This window comes from Phaethon lepturus, unplaced genomic scaffold (assembly GCF_000687285.1).
Source record: "Phaethon lepturus isolate BGI_N335 unplaced genomic scaffold, ASM68728v1 scaffold6367, whole genome shotgun sequence".
Classification (NCBI taxonomy): Eukaryota; Metazoa; Chordata; class Aves; order Phaethontiformes; family Phaethontidae; genus Phaethon; species Phaethon lepturus.
This window is the reverse complement of record NW_010551026.1, coordinates 964-28621: the sequence shown is the minus strand read 5'-3', so window position 1 is coordinate 28621 and position 27658 is coordinate 964. Positions and strand designations below refer to the sequence as shown.

Here is a 27658-nt window from a genome sequence, read left to right as displayed (position 1 = left end):
TATCTCTATATCTGTATATATCTTGTATAGTAGTTGTAATCGTAAATGCCCCCCGTGTATTTGCAGAGTGAAATAATTGTTGGAGGTTTAACTGATCTCTTAAACAATGTTATCAAAGATTGTTAACTTCCCAGCAATAACTTTTGGATGGTTATTTTCATAACTAGCATGGCCTTTCACTTGGTTGAAGTAGTTAATTGTAGAAAATATTCCATGTTACGTATTTAATTTTTTTCTTCATATTTTTGGGGAGTTTTTGTGTTTTATCTGAGTGATTGCACACATTCTTGGTATGGACTTTTTTTTTTTTTAAAGTTGCTTGTTGTAAAAATTCAAAATTGGAAGCGTTACAGATGCTCAGAAATCAGATCTATATGATTATTAGAGTAAGAAAGGACCAGAATTCCATTACAGAGGTGACAAATCCCCTCTCTGACTGTGAGCTAAGGTTTGGGCTTTGTGTTATATCACTCCAAGTTTCACAACCAGTCTCTCAACTACTTTGTTTTTTTGGTGATGCAGCCTTCTATTTCAAATACTGCACCTGCATGTGCAGCACTAAAAATATGATCTATTTGAACAACACTATAGTAATTTAAAATAAAACTATGTTAGAGTAAAATTTGGTCCCTTGCTACAATATAAGCCAGCGAGGAGTGAATTTCTGAGGTAGCACTAAAATTTGTTTCTCAAAGTAGTGTTTTCCAAGGCTGTGCACAAATACTTTATTCACTCTGTAGTTCTTCAAGCTCAGTTTTGAGATTTTAATGGATTTTCAAGACTTCCTGCAATACTTGCAAACCTCAGAGGCATGTCTATGCACCACGGCATCATGCTGGAGATCTGTGTGTAGACTGAAGGTAAGCAGGTAAACCTGCATGGGGCATCATCACAAGGAAATATTACATAGCCAGAAACAGAAGTTTAAGTTTCAACGAACTTTTCAACATGGTCAGTTATCTTGAACGTGGCAACAAACTGATGCTGTCCTAATGCTTATGGCTCAATACCTTGTTGTAACAGTCTCGGTGATGACAGCAATGTTCTGCATTATAGATAATTAAGAATATTTTTGAGTAACAGAGTGAAAATCATTACAAATAATATCTCACTGATCTAAAAGGCATGTATCACCTTCAGTCTGTAACTCTGAGACGGCCTGGGCATATTGAGAATGATTGTTAATTTCTTCAAAATCTTTTTATAGCTTTTCATTTTATTATAAGTTTATTCTGATTATATATGTCCATTTTATTAAACATCAGAGATACAGGTAATATAATATAAAAATATAAATGGATCATCTCCCTGTAATCACATTTTCCTCAAAGTGAAACAAATCAAACAGCCAAACATTTCCTTCAAATCCAATTATCAGATCATCTGGAGAAAGCAAATGTTGTATCCCTTTCTCTTGAATGCTTGAATTAATCAGTCAATCTTTATGTGAGAGGTTTAGTTCACTGAAATTTTGAATGACCTGCAAGTGGCATGAAGTATGTTTACAGAAAACAGCCTCGAAAAGCTTAGCTTCTTTTTCTCTTCTTTTCTTTTTTTCTTTTTTTCCCAATTGCAGAGAGCCAGTAGAAAAAGCCTGAGGAGAATTTGGAGGTAGATAAATTTAGCACAAGTCTCAGTGTAACGTAGAATTGCTGCAGATGCCACCATTATTTAACCTGAGCCAAATGTGGTATGAATTTAAGATCATTTGCTTTTTAATCTCATAACATTGTGTCCCTTTGGTGACAGACTGACCGTTCTCATTGTTCTAACAACAATGAAATGGCATCGGTGCAACCTCGTCCGCAGAGGTGGACGTGGTTTTGTGCGCGTGTCAAGGTACGTTTCTCTGTATCCTGATGCCCCTAGAGGCGATTTGACTTCCCATTTTCATGCCTTCAGGGTTTTTTTGCCGTTTCCTATTTTTGTTCTGTGCCCGATTTGGAGAGAGTGTTTGGGTTTTGCTGTAGCAGAAGGTTAATGTTGTTTTGGTGAAACACTTGTAAGAAGAAAGTTAAAATTGGGTAGTGGAAAAACGACATCACTTTCCAAAATTCAAAAACCCAATTGAATTAGCAGAGAAATCCTTAACGTCATTGTTTAGTTAGCTCTTTTAATTGATGTTGGCTTCTTCTATTAACTGTTTGAGGCAGGGGCTTTGATGAAGGGTTTTGAGAAGGAAACGTGGCCATCTGAGTGACTCAGTTGTTCCTCCTGAGCCCATAGCACAGCGCTGTTGCTACACAAACACCTGGAAGGGGTGCGTCCAGCTAAAATAATTTTTAAAAGAAAATAATTCTTTGCTTTTAAGATCTTTTGCAAAAAATTTCATTTACTCAGAAATGCATATTTCAGGAAGCACTAATCTCAGAAGAAATGAGAGCTTTGTAAGTAGCAGAATAATTAACATCGCTAGAAATCTGATTTCGTTGTCAGTAACACACAAAACTTGATTGGCAATCAGATGTGAAGTGTTAATTGATAACAGCTTTGGTTTACAATGCTGAATCCAATGTTGTAATTTAACTTCAGTATAAACAGCTTTCTTTTCAATCGCAGTGTCCCATTCTTGCCAGAATTGCAGAATTTTTCTTTAAAAATGTAATTCCCTGGATTTACATGAAAGCTTAATGGAACCATAGCTCACTGTTGAGTATGCTGTTTGTCATCTTCATTCACCCTTTCTTTCCAAGTATTGTAAATTATGGATTCAATATAGATCTAGAAAAAAATAATGTACATGCTCTACTGTGTTTTTTTCACCTTCTCCTTGAATGGTGTCCCTACTTGCTGCTTCTTTGTTAATTTACTTTTTTTAAAAATATAGGTTTATATTTGCTGCATGCAATAGTTACAAAAATGTAGCCTTTTCAAAAAATCATCTTTTACTTCACGCACAGCTAAAAGAAATGTCATGGATACATTCTTTCACATTTTATTTAAACACACAAAACTTAAACTATCAATCTGATTTGGAAACACAAGCAATAAGACTTTTAACTGTATTTTGATCCCAGCTGCGTTGCCCATTTAATAGGTTGAAGTACAACTTTTGTAAGAGTTTCCGCTACAAACTCCTGACTTCAGTTATTTTTAATCTGATTTCTGAGCTGTTTTCTGAAAGGTACATGTTGTCCATGGGGTTAGATTTTCTTGGTTATAATTGCTCCTTATAATTTTCTTCATAGTCCTGGGTTGAATAGGTAAGACCTATGGGTAAAGATAGAAAGAAAATAAATGTTTAATCCCAAAAAGGGAAATTCAGAGGAGAGAGAATCTGGGCATAAATTCTTTTTTCCCTTAAATTTGCCTCTGGAATTTCTCTGCACAAGTCAGAAGTGCCTTGTGATCCCACTGAGTCTTCTAGGAGGCAGCTCTGTGTGTGGTGGTGACGTTCTCTGCCTGTAGCCGTTGCTGGTTCTCCTGCGGTTAGGTGGTCCAAAAAGGTGGGGCCTCCTTCCTGACCCTTGGTGAGAGGAGGGGAAGAAAAGGTTTTCTATCAGTTTTTCCATCCCAGTCCTGGCAAAGTGGAAGAAGAGAGGAAAGCGGGTGGTTATTCCTGCTCCTGCATCATCTGGGAAAAGTTGGGATATGGAGACATAGCACAAAGGAAGGGCTTAGGTTTGATATTGGGGGAAACAAAGTTAACATCAGCTGGTGGATGGAATCATGGAACAGGTTATTTTTGCTCTCAGCATTTCCAGGTGCCTTGATATGATGATTGTTCACTGTCTCTAAGAAAATGTTTCCATCTGGAAGGATGGACAAAAATGTTTACACGTCTACACAGGGGACCACAACTTAGTTTGAAATATGGATATTCTTTTTGGGTTGAGTTATCTTTGTGATATATGCAAGTTTTAATGTCTTTATTAAAGGTGATGAGTTGAAATGACCGTAATTACAAAAGAAAAAGCAAAAATAACTCATTGTGCCTCATGTACCTGTAGATCTAGAAAGGAAACTCCTTTGTTTTTAGATGCTAATCAACTGCAAGCAGTGGTTTTGATCCTGTCATGGTTTAACCATCAACTAAGCCGCACGCAGCCACTCACTCACTCCCCCGCAGTGGGACACGGGAGAGAATCGGGAGAGTAAAAGTGAGGAAACTCATAGTTTGAGATAAAGACAGTTCAACAGGGAAAGCAAAAGCCACACACACAAGTAAAGCAAAGCAAGGAATTCATTCACCACTCCCCATGGGCAGGCAGGGGTTCAGCCATCTCCAGGGAAGCAGGGCTGCATCACGTGTAACGGTGACTTGGGAAGACAAACACCATACTCCGAACATCCCCGCCACCCCTTCCTTCTTCTTCCCCCGTTTATATACTGAGCATGATGTCGTATGGTATGGAAGATCCCTGTGGTCAGTTGGGGTCAGCTGTCCTGGCTGTGTCCCCTCCCAACTTCTTATGCACCACCAGCCTCCTCGCTGGTGGGGTGAGGAGCAGAAAAGGCCTTGACTCTATGTCAGCACTGCTCAGCAATAATGGAAACATCCCTGTATTATCAACACTGTTTTCAGTACAAAACTAAAACATAGCCCTGTACTAGCTACTGTGAAGAAAATTAATTCTATCCCAGCCAAAACCAGCACAGATCCAAACAAATGGTATCTAAATCACTCTGTGCTTCCAAGTAGGATGCTGCAATTTTAGAGTTGATGCACTTTATTTCTGATAGGAAAATATATAAGCAGAGTATTCTTTTTTTTAAGCTGATGTGAAAGTCATGAGTAGTTCCTGAAATCAGAGGACTCTTGTATAACCATATCTACAAAGATTTTTAGGATGCCGTTTCCCATAGATTTATCTAAATGAAGACCAAAATGTTTTTTTGCAGCCTCTTTATAAACCTCTGACACCTCAATGGATTTGGGCATATAGGATTAGCACAATAATCATGTTCTTCTTTGGCCCCTGAGAATGATCTAGATACCGTTCAGATAGTTGGAAAGTTCGCCACCACTAAGTAATGAGAAGTCAAAATAGCTTTTGTGGCATGTCCAGTCATAATTTTTAGAAATCATGTTTTCCGCTCAGAAATGAAAATGTGTGTTTTCTTCCACTGGGAAAAATACTAGTGGTACACATTTCTGAATAACCTTTGGTTTCAGTTTCCTTTGTCTTAGCAGATTTGACTGGACTCGCTCTTATTTTATATCCAGAGATATAAAATACTTTGTTTTAAAGTAACCTTTTTCTACATAGTTACCTCAGTGAGGAAGATCTTATTGGTTTGGAATTGTTCTTGGGTCCCAGAGCCTTTTGGAAAATTTATGTTACAGTCACCACATAAACAAATTAGTCTCAAAACAACTTAGAACTGAGTTTGAACTAATTCTTCCATTTTTTCTGATTCAGAATGATTAAATGTGTGTCCCTGAGTCTTGAATTTCTTTATAATCTTGTTTTTCAGTGGTGCTTATTCTGCACTTTAATCTTAATTATCATGGTGGAAAGTGTCAGACCATGAGGAGGTATAGAGAAAGTACAGATGGATTTTGTTTTTTTTAAGAAAAAGAAATGAGCTTTTGAGAATAACATTTAGAAGACAGATGGGGGAAGAAATACAAAATAGGAGTTTGACTTGCAGGAAGAAAGAGCAAAGAGGGGACGGAAAAGGAAGAAGAGAATTGGATACAGAAGACCTCAGAAAAATGACACCTCTTGCTCTTGACTGTTAACACTGGGGAGCAGATGAGGAATGAAGGATAGGAAAACAGAAGGAGAATGGTATAGTAACTTCTCTAAGTAGCTTAAAACAGAAAATGGATTATCTTCTAGAGTTCAGCACAGCTTACAAAGGAGCGTAGATAGCTGTTAATTCCCAATAGCAAGGGATTTAATAGCAAGGGATGTAGCTGGCATGTTCAGACACAGTCACGTTTCATCACAGTGATCCTCCCTTCTCCATAAAACGAGACACCTTAACTGGGAAACGTCCCCCCAGCCAGTCTTCCTTTGCAGGCAGAAGTGCTGCAGTAATACGCCAACACACGTCCCGCACTAGCAGTGTTTCCTTCCCACGTGGCCATAACGAGAGCTCTGCATATAGGAGTTTCTAATTTACTCTTACCGTGAAGGATAACATAAGCAATATGTTGTTAAACAGGGCATATGTTGTTGCTGTGAGCTGCTTTCTCCGTACCAGTTCCATGGGTGAAAAGTGACTTGTTTCCTCAGAAGGCTTCTTGCGCAGGGTATATCTATTGGTCATAGAGAAAATCTTTAGAAGAGTTATGACAAGACATACTAATAAAAAAACCCAAAACGTAATTGCTGGCATCCAGCCTTACAGTTCAGTATGGGAACTTCTCCTTCTCACAGGTTGGAGGGAGAGTAGTGTAAGCTCCTATACAGCACCTCTTTACATACACAAACATAAATAGAGTTAGTACGTGTCTTGTTGGAAGTATAGTTAGTATCAAGCCTTGGCTCTATTCCACTGTTTCTGTTTTCTTTATGAAAAAATAAATGTGTGTGGCCATAAGTTAAATTTATATTATAAATATGCAATTAAAATCGACCCTATTGCTCATGTGCCAAAACTGTCCCAGCAGGGGAATCTGGAGAACCCAAATTTATTGCTTTGGCTCCTTGATTCTTCTTCTCCTCCTGCTCCAACAGTGGCTCTGGCCAAAACCAAACTGGAGCAGAGCAGAGCATTTCTGCTTCTGATCAGGTATGCGGTACCCAACAGGGACAGCTGGCAGAGTCTCTGGTGCCACTGGCTTTGTACCAGGGACAACTTCCCCTCTGATGGGAAAATGTAACCAGATTATGTGCCCTTTAAATTATTGCTCGCTGGGCAAAAAATGGTGCCGCCCTCCTGCAGCCTGGGATTCAGTCCCTGGGTCATTCAGGGCGGTGAGCTTCACCAAGTACCTCTAAAGGCATACAGCTCACCAGTTATCTCAGACCTTCCAGGTTGAATAATACCCTAAAATCAAGGTTATAATACACTATTGAGATTTTTCCCGTCTCGGGGGTATCTGCAACGCCATGCACACGTAATGCGTTTTGCTGTGCTCATTTGCAGCTTCAATGGCTCGCAGGGGTCAGCAGCAGAGTGCAGACTTTTTCACCCCTTAAGCAATGAAGCATTGAGTAAAAGTTATTATTACCAATTAGTGGTGGCATTATTATTACCAATTAGTGGCTGTATGAAGCAAATCATTAGTCTTAGTTCAGTTATTAGCAGCCAGGTGTTCATGAAACGCGCCATGTGCGGCTAGCCTTGGACCTCAGCAGTCTCCGTCAAGGCCAGTCACGGAATTTGTGACGTCTCCACACTGTCCCTGCATGGATTTTTGTTGTCCCTCCCCAAAAGAAGTGTGTCTGGAGTCAGTGTGGAGGACTGCTTTGTTGCTACCAGTGTTGTGTACCTGGTGAGTGAATAAATAAGGCAATTTCAATGTCTAGACCAGTATTCTGACACCTTAATATGCTGAATTCATGATGTAAAGCCAAAAACTAGACCCTTAATTTTTTTGTGCATTGCCGCTTCATTTGTAAGACCAAAATTGCCCCCCAAGATGGGTGAGTTACAGCACAAATTGCTCTTGGTCTAAAGTATGGTTTCTCTAGGAGTCCGGTTTTTGAAACCCTTAATATGCAATATTTGTACATATGCATTAGTTTTGCACAACCATTTTACACAAGACATTTTAGACAGCAAGCAGCATGAATCCAGTTCTATTTAAGAACTTAAATAGCACTTTTATACTGTGCTATAATTAAAAAAATCAGGAAGTTAAAGGGAAAAAAATTGAATTGTATCTCTAGTCTTACTTCCATATTGAACTACGTATTTAACTTTGGTGCATTTTGCAGGAGGGTTCATAGCTGTAGCTCCATAACTATATAGAATAGCTAAGAAAATAAGAAAAATAAGAATAACTAATAAAATTCCGATACACCGAATACTTATTGCATAGAATTGACCTGAATCGTGTAATTCGAATAAGCATTAGAAATCTTTTTCATGTTTCTTGGAGTAAAGAGGAGAGGGTTGGAGTGGTGTTTTTGCCTTAAGTGATTCAGATATCTTCTGATTTTCAGTATTAGTGAAGAAAGAGTTTGACCGACAGTTTCTTTCGGGAGAGTGTAAAGCAAATGAGTCGTAGGGTGGCCTCCGCTGGGTCGGGTCAGTCCGAGCACTAGTTGGGTAGGGACATCTGCTGGTGCAATAAAGGAATAATTGAACACTTGCAACTCAAAGTGTAGTTGCATTGGAGTGATTAAGGCAAAAACATCATTATGTTCATGCCTTAATTACTTTTCTGTTTCAATATTATTCTAGAAACACTTATATGCATGTTTACATTTCAGTTTGTGTATGGTTTTAATTTACTGGAAAAGAAAAGTAGAAGCTAAGGCCCTATTCTTGAGCTGGCAGCTTGCAGATATAATGTGTTGAACTCCCTTAACTGAAAGGGCATTTAACTTAAAGTCAATTGGAGCTTTAAAATCAAACTCGTGATAGTGGACCATGCGGGTACATGTAAACCCTGTGCATTTGCGTTTGTAGTTCTGCCAGTGATTCACTGGGATCTCTGGGCAAAGCTCATTTCATTTGTTTCAGTTTATCACTCACTGATTGTTTCAATCCATCTTTCAGTCCATCTTTCTGTACAAGTGCTGTGATAATTTTCAGCTTCTGAATTCCATAGGTAAAGAACCGTAAAAAGTAAAATGTTTATGTATCTTTTGTTACAAACTTCTATATTAATTAAAGACACAGTGAGCAATTTTATTTTTATGTGTTTACCTTGAAGCCCTATAGGTCATATATACATGACCAATATTTCATTTGCAGTGATTTTAAAAGAAAAACATTTTAAGATTAATTTTTTGGTGTGGTGTGTAACTGTGCCTGATACTTATTTAGCATTGTGCACAAGATGACAAAAGCAAGTCCTTGAAAACATGTGTTGAAGGCCATACCCTTGGGAAGAGTTTCCCAGGAGTGTTGAATGCTGTGACATCTTACCAGCACCGTACCAGGCACCCACCTGCCAGGACAAAGCAAGACTTTCTTGATTTGTGAACATATTTCATCTCATTATGTTCTTCCTGCCGTTCGTGTGTGGCCAGCCATCGGTAGTATGCGTTGACCACACATGGTGCCTTCTGGGAGATGGTGTCGCATGCTTTCAGGAGTGTTCGGGCACAAACTTTTTGGGGACAACTTGGTCTCTGCAGGCAGAAGGCAAAGGATTGTGTTCGTCTACTCCCACTTATGAGCCTGTTGCAACTGCTGTCCTGTCGTCTCTTAGAGCAAATGTGTTCTTGAAGTGGCGGTGTTGATAAGTTGTTAGTTTGTGCTTTATGTATTGTGTCAAGAATGCGTTGTTACCATGAGGTACTCCCCATGCAATTCTATAAAAAGAAAAGGGGAAAAAAACCCAAGTATCCGCTCTTTGCTTTGCTACCAACATGACACTGAGAAGTCTTCCAGGAAGAATCTGTAGCAGCTGCAAGCTTCGAATTCTTTCATTGTATCCTGGACAGAAAAAAGTCAATAACCTAAATCTTTCACAGCCAGTTATGGACTCTTTACTGTGGTCATTATTTGCCCAAGGAACTGTATAGTCTGTAAGGAAGGATGTATATAATCAAGCTCAGAATCACAGCAACCACTATATAATTGAAAAACTGTGACTTTCAGATTGAGAGTCTTCTGAAAGTAATGAGCTGCAGAGATCAGCACTGTGCAAAGTAGAACAATTTATCTCAAAGTCAGAATAAGTATTCCCTGCAGCTCTTCACAAGAGGGTGGGGTTTTTATCGAGGTCCAACCCTACTTTCTCTTCTTGCAGTAACACTTGTGTTTCGTAAAACTCATCATGACTTCTTTTCCATAAAGCAACAATTCTTTGTCATATGAAATCTTCCGTTGTCACCCCAGTGGTTCTGTCACCATCCTTGAAAAATTTCTCCACTCTTGGTTTGGATAAAAGAGAGAAGCACTGGCATTAGTATGCTGTACTCTTTATTTTTGAGATGTCCCAAGGCTGTGGTGACAACTGTGAAGTCAGGGATAGCCACAGAGTTGTTACAGACGTGCTGTTTTCTGTTAATGAGAAGCTGGTGTTCATCCACGGCCCTTCTACGTAATACTTAATCCGTAACACTTTATATTGTATTGCAAGCAATCCGTTAGAGAAAAAACCTGTTGTTTTTATGTTTCAGGTGCAAAGATGGCTTGAAAGGATTTACATACTCTGCACTAAAGTAAGTAAAGTTTCTGTGAGTACGTAGCGTAAAGTGAAGATTTTGAGGAATCCTGCACAGCATCAGGTCCACTGTATGAAAAGGGTACTCCTAAGAGAAAAACATGCTGTTGTAAAACTTTTCCAGTTTTGGGGTATACAGTATACTTTGAAGAAAGTATAATATGCTGGCAAAAGAGGAATCTTTTCCTATTTGGGACATTTATTGAAAGAAAATGCAGACATAGGGTTGCATGTTTTTGAAGGAGCGTTACTCTTTTCTCTTCCTAAAACTGGGATTCATGATTCCTGATATCCTTCTGGAAACAAATGGCTGCTGTGTTTTGACCTGGAGTTTATTTACAAAATGTTGAGTGAATACAACAATAGTTCTGTGACCAACACCCAAATAAATGATGGACTTGTAGCATATTCATTTGAGAGATCCTAAATGTGCCACTAAATCTTGTGTCTGCCCTAGTGGTCCAGGCTCTCCTAAGCTTTGCTTTGCAATGGGACCCTCTGGTATTAGTCATTTGTGTAGTTGAAGTTCTCTCATCTTTGTGTCTTGTGTCAGAAGTACAAAGACACGTTATTCTTATCTGTCCTTCATACACTCTGCTGCCTATCTACCACTCAGTGTCCACCAGTGTGTGGACAGTGTCAACTCACAGGTGAAGGCAAGAGCTGAAGCCAAGCAAGGCAGACTTGCTGTTGTTGGTAGTGGAAAATATATTATAGAGTTGGAAGCTGTGAAACAACTGTGGAATTTGATATAAAGTGCCAATAATTAAATAATTCAGTCTATAGTCCAGAAATCTGGCCATGAAACACCAGTTTCTGAAATCAGCAGCTTACTGGGAGATTCAGTCATGTACCAAATGACAAAGTTTTTATACTTTCATCGCCCTCAGCAAGTCTACCAAAATACAGTATAATTCGGATTATAGTGCAAACTGTTAGGAAACATCTTGCCGTTATGACCTCCTTTGCCCTTGATATACAGTAATTCTACAACTAAGATGAACTGGTATATTGACAATATCAACTTCTGGGTGAAGAAAGAGGGCTGAAGATGAAGCCAAGCAAAACAAAGTTGATGGTCTTGGTGGGAGTGAAAACATTTTGAAGATTTTACAAAATAGTTATTTTATAAAAATATTGTAGTAATCATCAACCTTTATGTACCCTCATTTTGCTGGAGATAATTGAGATATTTCATGTGCCTTTTAATTTTCTTATTTGGTGTTCTTGCTTTGTGTAAGAGATGGACTTTCCCAGAAATGTTTTTGTTCCTAGTTTTAAAAAATTCCTTTCAGCAATTGTGACCATTATCTGAAGTTTAAATGTATGTCAGTGAATTGCTCTTTTCAAAGAGATACAGGGTTTGGCAGCTGTATAGGATGCATTTTCTTTTGCAGACTCATGGATAGTAACTTCAAGCTTGTCTTGAAGACTTTAGAGCCTTATATTGGGCTTAATGTATTTATTTGAGTTATTTATATACTTATTGTTTTGCTCTGTAGGGAAAGAAGAAATCCCCACTCATTCATTTTCACCTGAAGCAGCATTTGCAAAAATAGATAGACAGATAAAGCGTTGTGAAAAAAAATCACAGACAGCAAACATACTGGCTCTAACAAAAAAGCTTATGGACAAAGTGTGAGTTGAAGAAAACAAAAGCAAAACAAAACAAAATTAATCATTCTTACATAGCTCATTTTAATGGTTTGTTACATTCTATTTGACAATGTTTTATAATACTTTTGCTTTGCATTTAAGTGTTCTGCATTTCATTTTTACTGGGTAGTTAACACCGACAAATAATGAACTCTAATGAAAGCAAAATTTAGGACCTGTATGTCATAGCAATGATTTGCAATGTGTGGTTTTCTAACGAGGGAGAGCAAGTTCAATCAATTCTGAGTGGCAGAGTGGTGGTTGCTTTTTCTGCAGTTTTCAGCAAAACCACCTCATGGCATGGTTCTGCTGGTGCTAGTAGTAATATTAAGGAGAGGAAATTGCACAGCAGCAGACCTTACTTAGGTCACCTTAAGGGACCATAACATCATCTTTTTGGTGGTGACCTACATCCCTGTATTGCATAAAGGAGAACTGCCTAAGAACAGGGCTGATAGCACCTGGCCTGCCTCCTCTGTCAGGAAATAGGAAATTGCAAAGCAAAGAGTGAGTCTGAAACTGTTTTGCACAGGATCAGATCTAGACATCTGAACCTAGGTAAGATAGGTTCCCTCCTGGTCTACAGGATCCAATTTATTATCCCTTAGTATGAGCTTGAAGAAATGACATCAGATAGCTTTTCAGGCTAATGTGTTCGGATGATGTACTTCTGCTCTGCTTGATTTGTCTGCTTCAGGCACGTTGACTGCCATAAGGACTCATTCATTTACAAGGAAGATGGAATAAAAAATGGATTAAGGGTCCATGTCCCTTAATTCACCACACCTATGAATCTTCACTTCCATTGACCTCTCCAGGAGCAGTTTTATGACAAGATCTCTACCTGCTGACATGCAGGAGAGAAACAAGTCTTCCAAGTGCATTGTGTTCTCAAAGTAGTGGCTTATCTTACTTGGTCAGATCATGAACAAAAATGAAGTGACCTACATCACGTGGCAATTTCCTATGATTTGCTGTGGTTTTTAATTGAAAAATATAAGGGAAGTCAGCAGAGGCTTCTCAGGCGTGATTGTATTAGACAACATGGAGTAGACAGCTCAAGCCATATGCAGATTCTTTTAGCTGAGGTGCTTACAGCTATTTTGCTTTAAATACCCCTTACTTGGTTTGCTAAATATAGTTTATAGCTCTTCCATTCTTTGTTAAATACAAGGGTCAAGGGACTATGGGTGAAGGAGAGCATTTTTTCTTTAAGATTTTGAAACGTCCAACACAGACATTCAGAAAACTCAATTTTCAGTCCTAATGCTCTCACAGGTTTCTCTTCCATATGGTTCTTTTCAGTATAATTGAGTCTAAATGCCTGTAACCTGATCACATTCTCATTACAATTTTTGCTACATAAACTGACCTCACAGATGATTTATGACCATTAGACTTTATAGTACATGATTCAAAACTTCCAAGGTATTTGGCACAGAATATAAGTAGTGTAATTTATTTTGCATTAAAACTTAAATACTTGGCTATAGCAAAATATAATGTTCAGACCTGGTATGACATTACTTCTTTTAATTCTACATAATGCAGGGCTAACAACTGTACAATCCACATGTCCCACCACCCCAAGCCAGTCACTTTTCAAACGCTCAAGGTCAAATTCTTAGTCTGAAGTAAGAGCTACATGAAAATCAACACAGGAGAAGAAATAGCCCAGAAGTGAAAAGCTTGTAACTGAGAGAAGTCTCACACACTACCTCTGTGCATTTGTATGTTCTGCATTGCCCTCCAGTGAACCTTACAATGGTATGAAAGAAGTAAGGACACAGATAATGGGTGCTTGGTCAAATATCCTTCCAGAACTATGGAGCAGAGAGAAACCGGGAAGGGTCACATCACTACTCCCTGTTGACCACAGCAGAAAATTTGTTCTTTAGTTTTGTATTTAATGTGTAGCATGGCAAGAGTTTGGATCCAAATAAGTGTGCAGACACTTCTTGCTATACAACTAAAGTATTGTTAGTTTTTATTGTCCTTTTATAGCATCATAAAAGTTCACAGTGCCCTTCAATGGGTAACAGGGAGAATGAATGGTGGGAAAATAGCACTTTATGTATTTTTAGGCAAGAAAAATTTATGAAGTCTCCTGCCGAAGATGCTGAAAACAGCTACGAGTTAATATGTGTTTCATTGTGCTTTTTGCAGGTGCAAACATGGCCCAAGGCATAGATGCTGTAAACACTACGGAGATAATTGCATCTCATACTGTATTAAAGTAAGTGCAGAAAAAGTTAGATTGACAAACTCTGACAAAGTCAGGGTAAAAGTCTTTAGTCAGAAAAAGCATATACTTTCGAAGTGAGAAAGGAGCCTGTTACTCATTCTTCTTCTATTGAAAATGTGACAAGCCTGAAAACAGATTTTCTCAATTTAGGATGGAGTGGTGTGGGGTTAAAGTTCTCTGGTCTTTCAGATTAGCTGGAGTGAATGAATAACATAAAACGTGTGGGAAAAAATGGGCTGGCGAGCAAGGAACTTGTTTAGCTATGTGATGCACTTCACGGCTGAGCCCACTTGTGACTCCACCCTAAATAAAGCACCTGGAATGTGCTGCTTCGGCAGGCGGTGCGGCCCCGGCGCACGTGCAGCTGCGCGGGTCTGGCGCGGGCGCTGGGCTCGCTCCTCCATTTATTTTAAGGACTCAGGGTAATGAGAGATTGGTCACAGTTGCTGCGCCCAGGAAGAGCTGTTTGTGTCCGGTGGCATAATTCGTCCTCCATTATTAATGTGATCAGCGCATTTTTTTTCAGAGGAGTACTGTGTAGAGATTTGTTTTGGCTGGCGTCGGGTTGGCACAGGTGGTACCACCTGCTATGCCTGTTTTAGGAGTTGGTAACACTCCAGAAGATCTCAATCACTTAATAACTTACCCATTTTTATTTACGGATCTGCAAAAGTGGATTTGAATATCTTCAGATGCTTTTGATACATATTACTTTCAAAAATAACTCTTTAAAATTAAAATTTTACATACAGTTAATGTTATCTCAGAAGAGCTATGCTTAAGTTTAGCATCGAATGAGATCTAGCACAACATTTACTCTTGTATGTTTATTAACATCATCATTTTGTGTCGTACTAGCACCCTTTTTACACTGCAGTATATCAGCGTACCACTCTGTAGCATGGATATAAGTTGTGCTGGAGTTGATAGAATTTGAGATGGTGCTTAAGTGTTCTGCTGAATCACGATGAGACTATGGAGTAGAGCATTCACGAATAGTTTAGGATAGTTATGTCACTTTTCAGTTGTAGGTATGACATATATTTAACAGAACTTAGATTCAAATTGCAATTTTGCAACCTTTCACCAGTATCTCAGTCCACTTAATGTTTCATTCATGGGCTCTTTTCTTCAAGGCATAACATCTTTGGGATGCAGACTTTCCATTTGCTTTGTGCTTGTTCCGTGCCTTGCCTAGTAAGTTTGCTGTTCAGTGCCTCCTGGTCCACTTTGTCTCCCATGTCCTAAGTGCTCGTGCGTGGTGGCCATCCTCTGCGGAGAAGACATCCCCTGTGCCTTTGTTCATAGAGTACTCTGTGGTTTCCCCATAGATATCAGTGTCTGGCCTTCAGAATCAATGTCAAAGACTGCAGTGAATATTATATTCAAAACAAAGATTAAAATTAAGCAGAAGTGATTTTATGGGTTGATATGCTGCATTTCCAGATCTCTGCTGATGATAGTATCTCCTAGTGTGCATCTTTTTCCATGGGTGCCTTCCTATAACTTCAGTCTGCTGCACTTTTACTTAAAGTGCTGTCTTTCATTACTAAGGAATATTTTACTACTTAACTACTGTTAGTCCAGACTTGGTTCCTGAGTTTATTTATTAATCTCATACACAATCCTTATGCATTCTGTGCTGCATGCTCAGCAGCCAAATCTGTAAGTACCCTCATAACACTGTATTATTTTACAAGTGCAGTTAGAGCAAACAAGGATTTCTTGTAACGGAACTGATGCCTCTTCTCCGTGGAAAACTGTCATAATCTGCTGGAAGAATGATTGTGTGTGTGACTTCATGGGTAAAGAGAGAGGGGATCTGACCGTTATGGAATACAAGGAGCTGGAAATGCCTTTAAAATAGAAGGGTGACCAAGAAAGAGGAGTTAGTCTTCTTTGGTCACTAGTGGAGTGACCCAAATCTGATTCCAGGTTGTGAGTTCCTCAGCGTATAGTAGACCATCCCCACACTATTCTCTCTATCCTTACTAAGGCGAGTAGGAAGATGTGTTAGTGGTGAAAAGCATAGTTAAAACGAAAAGGGAATATTCAGGAGTCACTGTCCTCTTCAGTTGTTTATTCAGCATCATTTTGTTCACATTTCCTATACCTCGAAAGGGGATGAGGGGAGAAGAAAATCCAACTGATAATGGAGCTGAGCTAAGTCTTGACCTGACTAAAAATAATAATTAAAAAAAAAGACATTTTTATAAGGCTGGTCTCTCTTTAGAGAAACCAGTTGTGCATTTGAGCTATACTTCATTCTTGTACCAGACTTGTGTAATATTTTAGTATAAATTATTCTTGACTACAATAATATAATCAGGGAAATATCACTGAAGTGGTAGCCAGATCTTTGAATTTCCTACCTTTTCTGTGACTTTTTTTAAATTAAAACATGAGTGAAAAGTTTATTTTTATGTATTTGGATTTTTAAAGATACAAAATGCTTAAAGCATTTTCAGTTTTCTCTTATGGCTGTTCCTGGATTTGATCAGTAATAACTGTCAGCTAACATGATTTGAGCATGTTTTTGTAATTCCGTATATGTAAGGGAGCTTTCAGATCTGATAATGATCTGATCAGCTGTTTACTGCCAAAATTTCCCCTCCGTGCTGTATTTTCCCTTACCCTTGAACCATTACCCATCTTCTCATCTTACCCTTACCCATCTTCTCATTATCATATCTGTGCTTTAATTGTCATTGCATGCTCTTTTTCTCCTACTTCACATTTAAATGCACATTATTAGCTCATTGACATAATCCATGATAGCTTTTATGTAACATTTAGTAATGACATACCACTTCATTAGGTAGACATTAGCCAGCAGTAGTAGTCCAGTTGTCCTCTTTTTCTGCTGATGCTGTGGATGACACTGGATGACCCTCACAACTTACCTAATGACTAGGATCACCAAAAAGTATATGAGGTTATTTTCTGATGATTATAATCTCTGCATTCTCTCTCGAAGGTACATGGGCAACCGTATACCCAGAACAAATTTTAAATATCTTAACTAATTTATTTTAAAAAATTATTTTAACTAATTCGTAATATGTCACAACAGGTGCACTGAGTTCTGGTATGTTACTGAACTCTGTGTATGTGCACACACGTGCTTTTCTGAATTTGAGTGGTAGCCAAATCTTGACTGTATTATTAACTTTTTAAGAAATCTGCTTCTCAAAAGATAAAAAAAAAAAGTTGTATTCAATGAGTTTTGCAGATGCGTAGTTTCACTGTGCTGCTACTTCTGGCTGATCTGAGTCCCAACTCCAAACTTCTGTGCAGAAATGGCTCTTGGCAGCGTTTTCTTTGCTCACACTTACTGTAGTATCCTGCATATACTCTTACTGTTTTCTACCTCCATTACCATTTGAGGACTTTTTATGGAAAAGTTACAATATTGTGCATTGATTATAAGATGTAATACTTTCTGTGACTCTAAAAAACACCTATAAGGGTGGCATGGATTCACCTGGTTGACTTAATGAGCTAAACAAAGTTTTTGTGTGCTACTTGTTGCTGTTCGGTGCACATCAAAACCTCAGTCCTTCAGTTCAGCACTTGAAGTAGGCTACTCATAAAAAAATATATTTGAGTGTTTCCAGTTGGAATTTAGGTGTTTCCTAATGCAGTGTTCCTTACCCCATCGGAGTAACCTTTCCTACAGCTGGGTGAAAATATCAAACATGCCATACTGCTGTTCTCTTGTTTTGGGCTTTGTTCATAACTGCTGGTTTTAGGAATTTCTTTTTATATAATGGTACCTGGTATCGTAATCATCACATTTTTTTGGAAGATGAGGGTTATGTACTTCACACTAGGATACCTCTTCATTTTAGGGGTGAATATACGTTCATTTTAATTTTGACATTTTGACACAGTGCATTTATATCCCCGCTTACCTCGCATACCTTTCAGTAGGCATTTTTATTGCACGATCAGAAAACACTGTGTCATTAGCTGTTCAGTACATACAATTTACCTATCTTTAAGAGTAGCAGATGAAAAAGTGGAAATTTTTCATTCATAGCTACCGGATCATTGGATGACACTATATTTTCTTCTGCTTGATTCTCATAAACCACTTCTTGAGTAGCGGGGAGAGTAATTGCTTCAGGAAGAGTTTATTACTGGATGTTTAACCACAATAAAATTTTATGAGCTTTATGATGCATTATAAAGTCCTGTAGGAGGCAAAAATGCTTTGAATTTCTGAGTTTGAAAGGTTGTTCAATCAATCCCTCTGCCAGTTGTCCTTGTAACTGGAATTGTGTTGGTGTGCCTCAGTATCTTCCAAAAAATGAACTACAGAAAGGATGAGCATCGGGTGCCTGCCTTATTTGCCAATAGCAAGTGACAGATAGTTTTCAGATAAGGAATCTTCCAACCAAAAAATGCACTGATTTTATTCAGAATGATTAGAGAAGTTCAGCCATAGGGTAAGAATAATGATAGGAAGCTTTAGAGGAAGCTATAAGAAACTGGGGAGACAAATTTGGAAAGAAAAAGCCGGTGTGGTTTTGTGACGTGGTATAAAAAAGAAGATCTGTATCCAAAGTGGAGTAGTAAGAAAAATTCATTGGAACCCATGTTATCCTTTTTCAGTAGCTCTGCACATAATCTCCGTTCCAGTGTTGCCCTTTCTCTTGCTGCAGGCGTCACTCAGCCTCCAGTCTGGTTGTGGGAAAGTACGTGAGCACGTGCCAAGCCACCAGGGTCAATTTCTAATTCTCACACTTTCTGAATTTTATTTTTTGTGGACTTTTTCCTCCTTTAGTGCTTCCTCCAGACATTTGAGTATAGAAGTGCTCTTTTTTTTCCACCACATTGCTTTCCCCTATATACCCATTTGTGGTTAAAAGCTGGTCAGTAACCTGGAAATGAAGTCATCAGGTTTATTTCAAAGGACAGAATTTTGGAGCAGGAGAGAAATAGAGTTTGTCCCTTGAGGTCTTTCAGATATTCATAGAAATTAAAGGACAGTCAGTTGTCTATGATTTTATTGCCTTTGCTATCTTACAGGGGAATCGGGAAAAAAAACCTGGTCTTGAGTTTGAAAATGGGAATGCATTTTACATAGTATCTGCAGAGTGAGTTTTAAACTGCTCCATGTCAAAAATAAGTACTTCTGTAGATGTTTTTGGGTTTCCTTTTTCTGAATTTGTGGTTTCTTACCACAGAGTCTTTCTTTCTTTTCTCTAGGGCTTCATTAGGATGTTTAGCATTGGTTACCTGATCCAATGTTGCCTTCGGATTCCATCCACCTTCCGGCATCTGTTTACAGAACCATCCCGGCTGCTTTCCCTCTTCTACAACAAGGAAAATTTCCAGCTTGGAGCTTTTCTGGGATCTTTCGTCAGTATATACAAAGTAAGCTTATAACATACAGAAATGATGAATACCATGGGTTTTATTTCACTTTCAGAATATCACGAAAAGCTAAAAAGTCTGCTGCTTACTGAAACTCTTTGCTACAGCACGTGATAGACAAATTCTATTGTATTGCAGTAGTCAAATTGTAAATAGAAAACTGTTCTTCCATGCCATATGTTTTTTCTATTATTTCTGAATAAATCAGGTGGATAAACCAGCACGGTATTAAGATCAGGAGATAGGGATTACTTCAGAGAAAGTGAATTCAGATTTCAAAGGGACTTGCTGTTACACAAAAATGTCTTAGTGCAGACACAAGTAGTGACTGAAGTAGCAGTAGTGTTGCCAGAGAGAACCCATTTGCAGATTTTTTTGGCTTCAATATCTGGAATTCTTACTTGACACTAAATAGCAGGAGATTGCAGAACATATATCACGTGCAGCTGAAGGGTATTGCACTTACCACTTGGAAATCTACCCTTCTACATCGTTATAAGATGACAGATTGTGAACTGATACGTATTCATACAGCATTGTTGGAATTAATCAAATTATGTTTATTTATACCAAAAGAGAATGTGACAAAGCACATGCCCTAAGAGAGAATATATTGCGTAGTGCTGTGCGGAAGTGGCTTTTACACTTTTATATTCGTAATTCCATATGTCATTTTTCAACTGCCACTTTACTTCCTCTGCAAAGTTAAGATAATTTTGTATTATGCAGGTTAAATCTTATTTACTGAAAATTAAAAAAAAACCCAGGTGTTATTTGTAAGCAAAACAGCATTTCACTTGACTTGCAGTCAGACTGAGAGACAAGAATTTGTAAGGTTACAGAGTTTGAAATTTTTGACAGCAAAGTGCAAATGGGCTCTTCAGAGTTCATTTGAAAAATAAATTTTTGCTCTAAGAAAAGAGCCTTTAAAGAAAAAAGTATTTAAATTGCAAAAGCTAAAATTATTTGGATATCTCTTAAAAGCTCCAGTTGCAAAGTGTAATTTCGTTCTATAGATACTCATTTTATGAGGGTGACATAGTCTGACCTTTATTTATAGTATATAAAGTATGTATGTAGCACTGGTGAGGCTACACCTCAAATCCTGTGTTCAGTTTTGGGCCCCTCACTACAAGAAGGACATTGAGGTGCTGGAGCGTGTCCAAACTAGGGCAACGAAGCTGGTGAGGGATCTGGAGCACAAGTCTTATGAGGAGCGGCTGAGGGAACTGGGGTTGTTTAGTCTGGAGAAGAGGAGGCTGAGAGGAGACCTTATCGCTCTCTACAACTACCTGAAAGGGGGTTGTGGTGAGGTGGGTGTTGGTCTCTTCTCCCAAGTAACCAGTGATAGAACGAGAGGAAATGGCCTCAAGTTGCACCAGGGGAGGTTTAGATTAGATATTAGGAAAAATTTCTTCACTGGAAGGATTGTCAAGCATTGGAACAGGCTGCCCAGGGAGGTGGTGGAGGTATTACCCCTGGAGGCATTTAAAAGATGTGTAGGTGTGGTGCTTAGGGACATGGTTTAGTGGTGGACTTGGCAGTGCTAGGTTAATGGCTGGACTCGATTTTAAAGGTCTCTTTCAACCTAAATGATTCTATGATTCTACTTTCTGTTATTGTTTGCATTCCATAACTTACACAGGTTTGCGTTGCATTATATTTTTCTTGCAGTTTGAAATAATCATGTAGGGCAAGCAGAGATTCTAGTCACTCCAAAAGATAGGACCACAGCAAAAAATAAATAAATGCCTGATGCATTTTGAACCCAAAGGAATTGCATTATGGGCTGCTTTTAAAAAGTCCATCTTGTCCCTAAAAGCAGTCCAAAATGCTATTGTAGGATTGTAGCAACTGTACTATTAATATTTTATGTTCCACTTACTGTTAATTAATGTCAGCAAACATGGTTTTGCAGAAAATGTGTTTGCCATGGTAGCCTGGTTTCCTTTTTAAAATTAGTTTACAAGTTGGAGTACGAAAGTTGACTTTCATTATTACAATGTGTCAATGGCTTTGCAAGGGATTTTTTTATTAAGAATGTGCACTGTAAAATAGCTAGTGATACCACATCTGTGGTACTGTGTCCATTTTTGGATGCAGATATTACTTCATTTCTTCTTTTAATTTTAACGTTTCTTTCAAGAGTGGGTTCACCTGAGGGCCATCAAGATGATTTGAGGACTGGGTCATATTATGTGGAAGGAGAAGCTGGGAGAACTGGGTTTTAAGCTGGAGAAAAAAAGCTTAGGGGAGATTTTAATGCTACCTACACCTCTTGGAGGTGTGAAGTGATGGAATGAAAGGCAATGCATACAAGCTGAAATACAGGAGATTCTGAAGAAATACAAGGAAATATGTCATCATGGGAGAGTGGCCAAATGCTGGAACAGGTTGCCCAATGAGGCTGTGTAGTGTCCATCCTTGGAGATGCTCAGAACTCAACTAGTCAAGTTCCTGAGCTACCTGTTCTAATTAAACCTGCTTGAGGCTGGACCAGATGGTCTCCAGAGGTCCCTTCCAACATAAATCATTCTTTGATTCCATGAAAAGCACACATTAGGTGGATTAAGAAGCTGATGCACATATCTCAGAGTAGACCAGTGGGCTGTCATACTGAATTATATAATGTTTTCTCGGTGCCATCAGCACTGGATTGGACCTTACTAAGCAGATCTTGAACCATTTAGAAGCAAACTGAAATTTACCAGGCATAAAATTTGGAGACAGAGTATTGATTTCCAAAGCAGTTGAAAAAACAATGCAGAGGGTATGGCAGATGTGGAAGAATCTGGATCATTTGGTAACCTGCCGTCATCCAAATGAAGTATATTTTAATGCAGCCCAAGCCACAATTACTTATATCCATTCTGGCCTAACAGCTGTATATTGTTGTCTGTGTCAACAAAAAAGTTTATTATGCTTTTCATTGTGTCTTTTAATCATATGCAGTTCTGACTTTTTAGATTAATGTGTTTTCCTGGTTCCAGAATTTATTTGATGTATGGAAGAATCTCAAGGTGCTTGTTGTGTAGTTGAAAACAGATTTTATCATGGGAAAGTGTCTAGATAACTACAGCAAATGAAGATTATGTGAATTCAAGATGAGCTTTGGAATTAAATTGGTATTGAAATTAGATTGATCTGCTCCCTGATTTTGAAAGAAATGGTAGCGGTAAACTGTTAATTAAAACACTGAAATGTTTCAGGTACTGTGGATTATGGATATTATCACACTATGCTCTCAATTCGTACTGTGTGCTATATTACTAGCTTATAGAGGAATATCTCCAGTTTATGCGTTACAAAAGCGAAATAACTAGGGCTAATCCTGGTCTCTGCTCACCCACAGGGTACTAGTTGCTTCCTGCGTTGGGTACGAAACCTAGATGATGAGCTTCATGCACTTGTAGCTGGTGAGTCCATTACAAAAAGTTTATATGCCTCTCTTGGGAGTCTACAAATATTTCTCTTGTCTGTCCTCCCATTCCCTTTCAGAATTCTGTGATGAAAATAGGACAGTGTACATCAAGATTGTGTCAAAGTGACAGTGGTGTTTCAAGTAGCTTCATATGAAGAGTTGCAATTAAAATTGTAAGGCAAATTCAATCAAATAGTGTGTTTTTTACGTCAGCTTTCAAGGACAATATATTATTGTATGCACAACTGTGAAGTTGTCCTTTATTTTCTGACTGTAGCAATGTGAGGTTCAAACACTGACTCTTCCATACATGGCAGGATACACATTCGAAAAGATGATCTCCACTTTTGTGTGGTGGTGCAGGCCCTTCCCTGCTGGTTGTGCATCTATCACGTATTGGAATCTCAGGGGTCTCTCTTCTTTGTGGGGTGAGAGAGGAAATTTGATGCTATGCTCCTGAGCCCTGAACTATAGATTTATTTCAGGGCTTCAAAATATCTTTTTTTTCAATGACATAAACCGTATTTTGATGGGCAGCACAGGAACATCACTGAACTTTGTTGTAGCAACAGAAAGCATAATCTCATGCAGTGTCTGTTGAGCTGGCATACTGCAACAGCAACAATAAATCACGATCTTAACAATACTTTTGTTTTCTAATTGTTACAGGGTGTCTAGCAGGAATTTCTATGATGTTTTACAAAAGTACTACTATCTCTATGTACCTGGTGTCCAAATTGGTAGAGGTAAGATATTACCATTGTTACAGAGTTCTTCATTTCATCTATTTTTTCAAGGCCGAAAAAGAAGATGAACTTCACAGGCTTTGTCAGACAATTCCAGTATAATACAAAGTTGCGTGGCAGTGGTGTGTTTCAGTACGTGTGTGCCTAGAGGCAGTGCTGTTCTGTGGTCTCATTTCTTTCTTATTTTCTGTTCTGTGACTCATTTTAAAAGTCCTTTATTCACTGGTCTCCATGTATATTCTCCATGAATTTTTTTGATCTCTTGATAGCCCTTTGCTTTGTAGCTTTTGCAGATTTTTTTAAATCTGAAAGTTCCAAGAATGTCTATTCTGCCAGAAACATAAATCAGGCCTGGTCTTTAATTGCAGATTTATTGCCAAAAGCTACAGCTTAACTTCCTGCCTTTGTTCCTTAATTTTGGCATTCAACAATCTAAGATAACTCAAAATAGCTTAGGTTTTAGTCTATAGCTGGAGTTGTTGTCAGTATACTTCAACTGATTGAATTCCCAGCTTTGCAATGAACTTTGTTCTAATTACTATTTCTCAGGCTTGAGTTATTTCTATGAACTTGTTAAAATTAGGAGCCCCGGGGAGAAAAAAGAGTTTGTAGAGTTTGAATATGTTGACTATACTTTGCTAACCAGCTTTTGATTTCTTTCTGTGATTTTTCCATAAAATTGGGACTTAGTCATGGTTATTTCCCCAACAGCACCACTGGAATAGGTTGAGAGCGTTCTCTTATTATGCATCAACCCCAAATCACAAAGCTTTCTCCTGCACACCTAAAGGGCCTCATTCCCTAGTGATACGTATCCACCTTCATTACCAGAGCAGAATTAATTTCAAAGAATATAAAAGAAGGAACTTTCTTTTTAAGCATAAAATTAAACATTAAAAGGGAAGATATACTCCGTAAGATTTACTCTGTTTATTCATGCGCCTTGTAATCCTAGACCAAGCTCTGAAGGTAGTTCGCATAATGGTTTTATAAAAGTGACGCTGAGTTATCCATATTGACTTTTAGAACACCAGTTGTAAAAAAACAATATTATCTTGTATTGCTGATGGTTTTCTCTGGACTTTGAGACATTGTGGCTGCATTGAAATAAGAAAAGTGCTGTGTGTTCTTTCTTTCTTCTTTTTTTTTTTTTCACTACTTTTATCATCTTATGCAAGCCAAGGGTAACTGACCAGAGAGGCGTGTGCTGCTTTGGAAGGTCAGGCTGTGCTCAGGAAAATAAACTTAACATGTTTTCTCAGAAAGTAAAGTATGTGATTTCAAGCTGTTTAAGAACAGTGAATATTCACTTTGTTGGAATAGTTATTGCGTGGTTCTTTTGCTTTTTGAAAATGAAGAATTTAACATAGCAAACTTTCCCTTTTTATATTTAAGATCTATACTACCCTTTTAACACCCAAGCTTTTGCTACGTCCTGTTCTATGTGTTAATAGCCTCTTATTCTGTTGATCTTGGATAACTTCTATAAGCTGTCTCAATCAATGTCATGTTTGTGGGCATATACAAAAATATATAAGCATAGGTTAGTAATGTTGTCATGTTTTTTTGAAAAGATAAAGTAAATGAAAAGTAAAAAACTACTTTTACTTTATTTTGTTTCATTCAGTATTTTTTGTTTATTTTGATAGACTATATACTTCAAAGGCATTGAAGCGGGGAAGGTTCCCTATTTTCCTCATGCAGACAGCATCATCTATGCCATTTCTACATCAATATGCTTTCAGGCAGTAAGTATGTTGTCTTCTGACAGAACATGAAGTTCTTTTAGTTTAAGTCAAATGTTGAATGAAATGAGGAGGACAGGGATACAGTGATATAGAAAGGATGATGTGATGTAGCGATTCCAACAAGATGCTGTGAATCGGGGCTCCTGCATCCTGCTTTTGAGTATCACTGTAGGAAGATCATTTCTAGGACTCAAGTTTCTGGCATACTTATAGCTGAATACATTATACAAAGCACTGAATCCTTTGGACGGGATCTTAAAATGCATTGAGCCAGAAGATGAACATAAATGTATGAACTTTCATAAGCATATGAAAGGACAGTTTCTCAAGGAGACAAACAATATATTGTAATATTTTATGTAGTTTTTTTAATCAACTGGAAGTTTTTACTTTCAGCTAACTTGAATAGAAGTTGCCTATTTGAAAAAAACTGCAAAAATTGGCAAGGAAACCTGAAGTTTTGCATTCAAAACAAGCTGGAATAATAATCTTTTGCACTTCCCAAGCCAATTACATGCCTTCACCCTCAGTCCTTTTATTGGCTGCATCAGCTAGAAAAGCTTCTTTTCAGTGGTACCCAAATCACTACTATTTCACTACCACTCTCCATTTCTAGACCTTCTGCTGAAACATCCCACTGAATGTTTTCTGGACCTCCATAACTATATGTCTTTTTTGTACCCCTCAATAAAGAGAATATAAAATGACCCTAAAGCATTCTTTTGCTCTCTCATGCTTAACAGAACAATTCCTCTCCTCCTCCTCATTGCTCCTATGTGTTTGCGAATATCTCTCATTCTAGTAGCAAAGTGAACTGATATTTTAGTGCTTGGGGTGTGCCTGAAGGTCTGCAGCACTGAGATCTCCAAAATACTATTTGCAAGGATCATCGTATAAGGCTAACAGAAATAAAGTTCATATGAGAAAAGAGGACATTTTTTTTCATTACTTAGTTGGAAAGGGAATCCAAGATAGATACAAATTGCTAGATTTAGGAGGGAGGAAGGAGGGGGGAATTAGCAAAGTGGTATACGCTGAGATGTTTGTTACTCACTATATTCATAAGTGAGCTGGAAAAGTAATAGAATAGAGAGAAGACAAGTATTTTAGTTATGTAACATTATTTAAGATATGTAATGTGAAATACAAAGATGACTACAAGAAATGGTAGATCACAAAATGCAGAATGAGTGAGGGATAAAATAGCAGATGAATTTGGCATCCACAAGTGCAAAATCATGTATGTAGGAATAATAAGGATTATTGTTGCTTTCTCTGCAATGAGATCTAAGTTAATTGCCACCATGTTTGAAAGATAGTCTTCTGGGAATATCAGCCTGTGCTGGTGGTGGTCATGTAGAGCATGGAATTCAGCTGTGAGCAGTTTGTCTACTGACAGCACCAGACCTTGGCAGGTGATCACAGCTGCTTTCGGTCAATGAATCATGAGATCATTTAAAAAAAAAAAATTAGAAAAAAATATACATATTTTCATAACTATCCTTTCACTGGTTTTTGGCAATGTGATGAAGCAGATGAAGCTTTTGCCTGAAGCTGTCAGCTGGCTTTGACAGAATACTCTCCTTTGCAGGCTGTAATGGAAGTTCAGAACCTGAGACCTTCGTACTGGAAATTTCTTTTACGGCTAACAAAGGGCAGGTATGTAATCAGGGGTATGTTATGGCTTGTCTAAACACGTCATTGATTACATTCAACTTTCTACGTCATTCGCTATCAAGGCAGAGCCATAGGAGCGCGTATGGGCTAATTTCCTGAGTGTTTGCTTTTCAAATGGTTTCCAGTCCACTTGAAGCTCTTCACTGCTGAAGCGACAGTGATAGGTTTAGTCTAATGACAGGAGCAAGGACTTAAATCTAGTTAAGACTGTTTAGCAGATGACTGTTTTACTTGAAGGTTTTTTTTATCCTTAGTTTACTTGGAGAGTGGAATGCTTTCAGGTTTCACTGGAATATGAAGAAACGGGTAAAAAACTATACAGGTTGAAGAAATCAGTATGTACAGTAATTGACAACATGGTATTACTATGTGTTTAAAAGCATTACTAGAAATGTCAGAGTATTTCGTAAGAATTCTTGGAAGATTTAATATTTTTTTTAATAGGACATCTATTTCAGTTGGGGAAGGAATTATTTTCTTGGAAAACTAATGAAAAATTTTCACTGATTATAACCATAAATTTACACTGTAATATCTTACTGG

At 38.1% G+C, this 27658-nt stretch overlaps 1 protein-coding gene across 1 annotated transcript; it reads left to right on the top strand.

Moving 5' to 3' along the window:
- Positions 1-1749: 1749 nt before the first annotated feature.
- On the top strand, positions 1750-27097 carry TMEM135 (transmembrane protein 135; the record flags this gene model as incomplete). The annotated part of the gene is given in 10 exon segments (XM_010290719.1): positions 1750-1839; positions 3434-3583; positions 10168-10242; positions 11712-11878; positions 14063-14132; positions 19356-19523; positions 22876-22939; positions 23614-23690; positions 25340-25438; positions 27030-27097. Coding segments are annotated over 10 exon segments (1028 nt in total), but the record flags the coding sequence as incomplete, so codon positions are not given.
- Between the last annotated feature and the right edge of the window lie 561 nt (positions 27098-27658).